At 35.3% G+C, this 7,886-nt stretch overlaps 2 protein-coding genes across 2 annotated transcripts in view; both read right to left on the reverse strand.

Annotated features, from left to right (window-relative positions):
- Window positions 1–916: 916 nt before the first annotated feature.
- LOTGIDRAFT_167285 (hypothetical protein) lies at window positions 917–2,410 on the reverse strand (the record flags this gene model as incomplete). Its single annotated transcript, XM_009064766.1, has 1 exon — window positions 917–2,410. One exon carries the CDS (start codon window positions 2,408–2,410, stop codon window positions 917–919), a length of 1,494 nt encoding a protein of 497 aa, XP_009063014.1.
- Window positions 2,411–4,347: 1,937 nt separating this feature from the next.
- Window positions 4,348–7,886, reverse strand: part of LOTGIDRAFT_235482 (hypothetical protein) — a gene marked incomplete at its 5' end in the record, with an annotated part of 4,834 nt that continues 1,295 nt past the window's right edge. The window contains one exon of the mRNA XM_009064767.1: window positions 4,348–4,436. Coding sequence (XP_009063015.1) covers window positions 4,411–4,436 — 26 coding nt within the window. The 3' untranslated portion in view covers window positions 4,348–4,410. The remainder of the gene's footprint in view (window positions 4,437–7,886) is intronic.

Below are 7,886 nucleotides of genomic sequence, written 5' to 3' on the forward strand. Positions count from 1 at the left end.
TGAAAATAAAACCTGTGGAGATGCGGAACGTCTCCATTTAACGGGGCCTAGTTTTTCTGTCTCTACACCGGCCTACATCCTTTCCAAATAGCTATTAGAGGCTCGAAGACAGATCTTACGGCCTAGCTTGCGAAATGTTGAGTACATAAATGTCAGAATATTGCCGTAGAGAGCGTTTCTTCACCTATTGTGCTCCAAAATTCATTTTTGCTTTTACACGTTCAAAACATCTCTTCAGAACCAAATAAAATAATACTATAGACAACGTTTATGTTCATTCGTCGTTGTGGAATATAATCTTGATTAATCTTTAAATAATTTTCAGTCAACTCGCATTTTCAAGAACAAGGGCAATAACTCATACTAATTTGATTTTCAATAGGGTTCGTCCTTGGGTGATAAAGTGTTTACAAGCTAAAATTGAACGCGTATTAAAGAACAAGGGTAATAACTCATACTAATTATTTTTTTATTTTTTGAATCTCAGTAGGGTTCATCCTTTGGTGATTACAAACAGTCATACCTAGTGTCGTCAAAATCAGTCAAGAAAGAGTGTTTACGAGCAATTGTGGTCGGAATGATGGACGGACGGACCGACGGACATGTGGGCGTACAAAAATAGTACCCAATACATCAATTGTAGATTGATTCAGGAATAAACCTACAAAAACATGTTAAAAGGCTTATGATGTTTGACAACCAAGATTTTGGGGTCAAATTGGGGATCATTTGTCTGTTGTTTACCGCCCACTGCATCAGTACAGTTTTATCTTGTTCACTCAGACCCTCACTTGAACAGTTGATTACTGTGTAAATATCGTCGAATATTTTGTGAATTGGGCAATTATCTACGTTAACGATTACCAAATCACATTTTAAAGATGTCTTTAAAATACAGTTAATTTCAAAATCATTTTTAAGAGCAGTTTTTATATTTGTTAGTGGCTATCACCAAACACTTCAGGCTTTTGTTAATAGCATTTGAAATTTCGGTAATTTCCACCCTTCCTGGAAGAACATCTTCTTGTCCACAAAAAAGTTTTAAATCTAAAGGTTTGATTATTGGAAGTATGTTTTGGTCAATAAATGATCTATCAGAGGAGGTACTTGAACTTGAAATATATAGGTGATATTGAAGGTCTGGGTTAATCTGGATTCCAGCTAGTCCCTTATTACCAGACATTTTCATGACACAATAAAATTGAGATATTTTGCAACGCAGGAAAGGCAAAAGAAAAAATTGTAGAATTCCAATAATAACGAAAGCTACAAATAAAAGGGAGACAAGTTTTCCTGTAATAAAACTTTCATATAGGATGTTCTTATCAAAGATTGATTCCACCAAAGTATTGATGTGCTCACAGCTTTCAGGTTTCAGTTCTTCATTGGACCAGCAGTTCTCGTTATAAACAACCACTGCTCGATTTTTATTGTTGGAAATATTTTCAGTGACGATTGTAGACTCTTTAGGTTTGATGTACACTTTGGTAGGATAGTCTATTTTTTCAATCCATTGGATATTATCATGCTTGTTATAAACCTTTCTCAGTATTGTAATTTGGTACACACCGTACATAGATGGAGATATACAAGTCCATATGATTCCCACACTTCCCTTCCAGTGATTCACCTCTGTTGCGTTCATGTACGTTATGTCATTGTAAGCTACTGATATACCATTTAAGTGTATTAACCATGCATTGGCTCGAGCAGAGTATGAACATTGAGTATCAAATGACTGAATATCTTGACTACTTCGAGTAAAACGAACAGAAAAATCATCTATTTCTCTGAGGTGTCGAAAATACACAGACATAGTTACCAAAGTTCCAGGAACTATAAACAGTGTTCTGATTCGGGGTTTCTCTTGCAGTAGATGGAACTCACCAACCCAGTAATGTTTGTATAGATTATAATACTGGCGTGCAATATCCTCCTTATTGAATTCTGGCATCCGAAGAGAAGGAGAGTTTACATTACATATGCAACAACAGACATAATTTTCAGTCCGTCGTTTAGGTTTAGGTTTCCGTTTTGTGTCGCTTTTGGTTTTAACTGATTTCCATATTATCATGTAACACTGATACATGCTGAAATCATCCTCGGTAACAGAGTAAATGGTCAGATTAGTGGTGACCTCGACTTGGCTTTCAGAATAGTTTGCAACTTCCCATGTAATAAAATGGTTAGTTCCATTTACTACCGCTTCATTGTTCTTGAGCCAAAGTATGTAACTTACATCAGACATAGTCCCATTGAATGACATTCCACATGAAAACATCGCATCCTCGCCAATGTATCTTGTTTGATTTTCGAGAACAAAGGGGGGACCCTTTTCAGGAATAGGATGATCTCCAGACCTAAACAAGTTTCTGTTAGTATGAATATGCCTGGCGCTTTGATTTACCATTTTGACGAAATCCTTTCCAAGAATCCAATCTGAATAGAAATATAATACACTACACATGAAACTTATGACAAGAACAACGAAGACGATAGTTTTACATAAACATTCCCTGTAAATAAGCTTCCTCATCTTGCATCGGTACGGTTCTACTGTAAATAGAATCCAAAACACTATTTCCACCTGCAATGATATTTATAAAGCAAGAATGAAATATTATATATGATATTGTGTTTATTACAAGTTAACTAGAGTTTCTCTTTGCATCATTCTGACTTCCTCAGGTATGTGGTTTCTGAAGTTCCAGAAAAACCAAAGCATGTCGTCACTACTACAAATACCGCATCTTACCACATCCTATTTTGCTGAAACAACAAATCGCGGAAGTCAGATAAAAATTGGCAATAGTAAATATTGAGTAAAGTAAGTAAATATCACTGGTATTCAAGTAGTAGAACATCTTTATTGAATTATCCTATTAATTTCAACATTTCCACTCCTCATTTTACAGTTTGCGACATTAAAGCTGTCATGCTTTAATTACACTAAAATGAATAAAAAAAATAAGCCTGGTTGTCGGCCCTTGGTTCGCCATATCTATTTCTAGCAGTCGCCATATTTGTTGAATAAATATGGCCGTCAAACCCACTATAAAGGCCAGATTACACACGCCCTTAAGTTGATTTCTAGATCTTGGACATTCAACATCAATCACAACTCATAGTGCAACCAGCTAACCTTGAAAATACCCAACCTTGTCTTAAAACAATAAAAATTAAAACACAGGTAAGAAAATACAAATTCCCACATTACCGAAGATTATCTTACATCTCAACATGTACACTACATCGGCAGCTATCTACTTCTCGCAGCCCTGAAAGCAAGTTTTTCAGGCAAAATTCTAGGTTAGAGATTCGGGCAATCTCAGATATCTCGCGAAATTTCACTAGCAAGGATATGACTTGTGCCAATTCAAACAATCATCTATTTTGAAGTATTTCATTAATAATCCTAAATTTGTTTACAACTGACAATTTCTAGTTTTGTTTATTGTTTGCATGATATCAAAGTCAAGGTTGGCTAGATTCAAGGTTGGCTAGATTTAAGGTTGGTTGCTTTCATTGTGAGTGGTGATAAGCGATGTTGACAGTCGAGGTCGAGATACAAACTGACCGATTGGGCATGTCTTATATGCCGGTTCAATGGTGGACAGAAAATTTCAATTTTCAAAGCATGATAGCTTTAATGGACTTTAGTGTGGATAATATGTTTTTCTTTGAGTTCAAAATTTGACCATAAATCTGTCTACACAGTGTAGACAGAGTTGCTACACAGTGTAGACAGTTGCTACACAGTGTAGACAGTTGCTACACAGTGTAGACAGTTGCTACACAGTGTAAACAGAGTTGCTAAACAGTGTAAACATAGTTGCTACAAACATACCCGTCTACGAAGTGGATTATATTTAATCCTGCAAGAAAACGCTGGACTGTAGTTAACTCCCTTGCGATATAACTCTCGAGCACTCAATCTGACATCATTGTGCTGTGTAAAGTTAGACTGCCCCCCCCCCCCCCTGCAAAATTCGAACAAATGCTCAATTGGAGCTGATATATGTCTCTATCAGCTATTGTCCTTTCCTACTCATACAATGAAAGGCTTCTCAAACTAGTATCAAGGAATTCATATTTTTGAAAAACAATTTGATATTGCAATCAAAAACTCCTAATTTAAAATATCTTAATATCTTTTCAGCCCGGTCACCAGGAATGAATTGGTGTATCTATATCTTTTTGTTCAAAGACGCTGTAAATAAACCAATCTCTGTTGTACTGATTTTGCATGTGCTCTCACTTGCTGGGGTCCAGCCACACAGACCCACCCTAACGACGGGGTTGCGTCTTTCTGGGTCTTAAATGCTTGGCAATATAGTTAACAACTAGTGCTATTTTAATCTTTATTAATCAGCTTGTGTTTACAGGCATTATTCAACTTTACCATATATATTAACTTTGCCATGCTGCCGTAAAAACTGAAAATATAACAAAGGTTGGTCTTACAGACTTATACAACTAATACTTAAGAGGGTACTAAATTTCACAGGGGACACTAAATTTCATAAGGCTTTGATTCTATTGAGGTCTATGGCTCATGATAGCTTTAGACACAGGAACAAATTTGGGTCGACACCGCCTGAACAGCAATTCAGCGTGGAAATTAAAATACACATAAAAAATAATACGGAGGATTCGGTGATTGTATATTTACCTCGTTTCTCGGCTTACTTGACTAAAACCAAAGATAACAGTGATGAAAAATCACACTGCATCTAAAACGGTGTAGTGGCACATAAAATACAGATTTGATTGATAACGAAGCACACAATTTGGGAATATTAGTAAACATCGGTAAGAGTAATAAACGAATAGATCTCCATGTGATCAAATGCGTGACCTCCGAGTTCGAGAACAAGTGTTTCATTCGCTGAATCAATGTAACATACAACGTGATGCAGAAATTCAAGTCTTTGTTTGCGTTTGTGCTCTTTGGCCAGTTTGGGTCTAAGTCAAAAACAAATCGCGAATGTCAGCTCCATTGCAGTAATTGATAGTTGGTGCGACAGAACATGATCACTGTTTCTGAACATCTGATACCACCCTACAACTGGATTTGTCACTTTGTGAGAGTCTACATAGCTGACATTGTTTATTTGGTATATTAATCAAGCGTAACCTACCTATATAGTCTCTCTATCTGAGTGTAGCCTATCACATATATGTGGTGTAATAACAACTATATGTTCTTGTTTTTTAGACAATACTGACGTAATCATTATTCTAAGCATACCATTGGTTGTTATAAAAAGACAGCCAATAAGCTTATAATAGATTTCGTGTGGCATGTTTCGATTGGATGTTAATTAAAGAAAGTATGAGCTAAAGTGAATACCACAGTGTATATAAATAGACATAGATTATTGGTACATTTATCTAGTAGACCCAAACATCTGCCTCTATTCCATCTTCTAATATTATTAGCTGGTGTAGACAGGAAAACCAGCCCCCCTTATGTTGGAATTTGTGCACCTCCGAAGGTGCGGGTTTTTTAAACATATTTATTAAATCGGATCTGCCGAACTCAGATATATGTGGAAAAATGGATATCTTTTGTAGTTCTGTCAAACCATCATTATCCCCCTACACTATTTATGTCACATCTGCGATTCCATTTAAGTTTTTTTTAATGAAGCAAATTTCTAGTCGGCGATTTAAGACCAAATATTGTTAAAAAACGCAACTGCAGTGCTGTCAGGGACGTAGCGTGACCATTTTGATGCGTGTGTGTGGCTGTAGCGTTTCAGTTGAACTGACGGTCACTGGAATGGTCGATGCTAAATCTAATAAGTAAGCTTTAGCGAGACATGGGTAAAAACGTAGCAACATCTCGCAAATTCTTTGTGCCACTCTTTCCGATGTCATTTACCATCATTTCGATATCTGTCAACAATGCATCGGGATCTTTCAAGTCATTGGAATATATTGCACACAACTTGTCGACTTGTTGCTTGGCATAACTGAAACATTTTTGCCAACAACACGGTTTTCGAACAGTTACCGGTAACATCATAACCGACACAAGGTTTTCACGCTTTCAGTTAACCAATCAGTTTTACCGACGGCACCAGCCATAACTGTCTTTTACCGACCGACTCCACGTTTTACCGACAAGTTCATTAAAAGTAGGGGTTGTGACACCCCACACACCCCGTACGCTACGTCCCTGGGTGCTGTGGAAAATCAGCATTTAACAGGGCCTTGTATTTCTACTTCTACTCCAGCCGAAAACTGTCAAAATATCTACAAGATGTACATGTTTCGGACTAATTTATATAATATATAATAAAATAATGAATTAGAATTTAATCCTGTGCTAAACGATATATTTATCTATATATATATATCTATCATGGTTCATGTAATAAGTAGGTTTCTATTTTTTGACATGCTGGCTGTAAGTTCTCGCTTATGTTATATGAATTATATTTCGCTCTTTATACAATACAAAGCGAAAGTAGCACTGACTGCTTTTATATTTTTTTTCTGGTGACGTTAGTTGCTGAAAGTTCAATCAGAACTTAGAAAAAACATAATAATTGTAGGAAATATGACCAGAACCAATTTTATCTTATCGTGCGAATAGGTAAATCGGTAAAGTTTTGCAAGTTGATGAAAAAGTTGACAATTACTTAATTTAGTCTTCGGAATGGGGGAAAATTTAGAAGTTAAAATATATTGACCTTTTATATTCTAGGCCTAAAGGGCTTCTTGTAGTAAAAAAAAAAAATAAAAAAATAAAAAATAAATTATCTTCATAGATTTTGTGTTTCATGTTAATATGGAATGGAATATAATATTTTTTTCATATTCTAGTTAATTTGTAACCATCTCCATATTTCATCTTAAATTAACTAGTATGACCCTGTGTTCTTCCCCTGCTGATATTATAAGAATAGAACACTAGAGTTGAGATATAAATTATGTTCCTATCAATATCACAATAGATCGATCATAGGCCAAAACCCGACAAAATCCACTTTAATAGAAACAGTGTTAAAATTACCGAAGATCAGCTGTCTCTGAATCTGTGCTTCACGCCTTTTTTACCAACTGCGCTGCACCCGTCAAAATTATAAAAGCTGAATTAACAATTGCTGTGGTTAATGGGAGGCAACTCTCTTGACTATTTACGTTGCATGTCGCATCGATTCAATTTTGTCATTCTGTTTTTTTTATAGCATAAATTATAACCAATGACATTTCCCTCGTTTGACGAAGGAATTAGAGTGAAATCGTTTTCTCATTGTTACATGCTGATTATTATTATTATTATTATTAAGACACTTATAGAGCGCCATCTTTCACAATATGTGCTCAGATGCGCTGTACAATACAATTCATAAAGTATCAACATATTGGTAAAATTGGCAAATAAGTATAAAAATATAAATGAATAAACGTAAAAATATGTATAAATATAAGGAATAAAACAATCTATAAATTAAAAGCTTTCTTAAATAAAAACGTCTTGAGAAGAGACTTAAAAGTTACTAAAGAAGTGTAGCATCTAATGTTAAAAGGTAAAACATTCCAAAGTTTAGGGGTCTGGACGGTAAAAGAGCGCTCACCGAAAGTTAAAAGTCTGGCTGATTTATGTACAAGTAAAAAGTTATCAGAAGATGAGCGGAGAGTGCGGCTTGGTGTATACATTTGCTCCATCCCAGTAGAATGTATTCAGTTTTATCATCATTTAATTTAAAAAAATTATTGTTCATCCATACACGGATATCTTCTATACAGCATTCAATCTTGGATTTACAAATGTTAAAACTATTATTTACAGAGGGTTTAAAAGATAAATATAACTGTGTGTCGTCTGCGTATAAATGAAAATCGAGACCATGCCTGTGAACTATATTAGATAG

The sequence above is a fragment of the Lottia gigantea genome (assembly GCF_000327385.1).
Source record: "Lottia gigantea unplaced genomic scaffold LOTGIsca_65, whole genome shotgun sequence".
NCBI lineage: Eukaryota > Metazoa > Mollusca > Gastropoda > Lottiidae > Lottia > Lottia gigantea.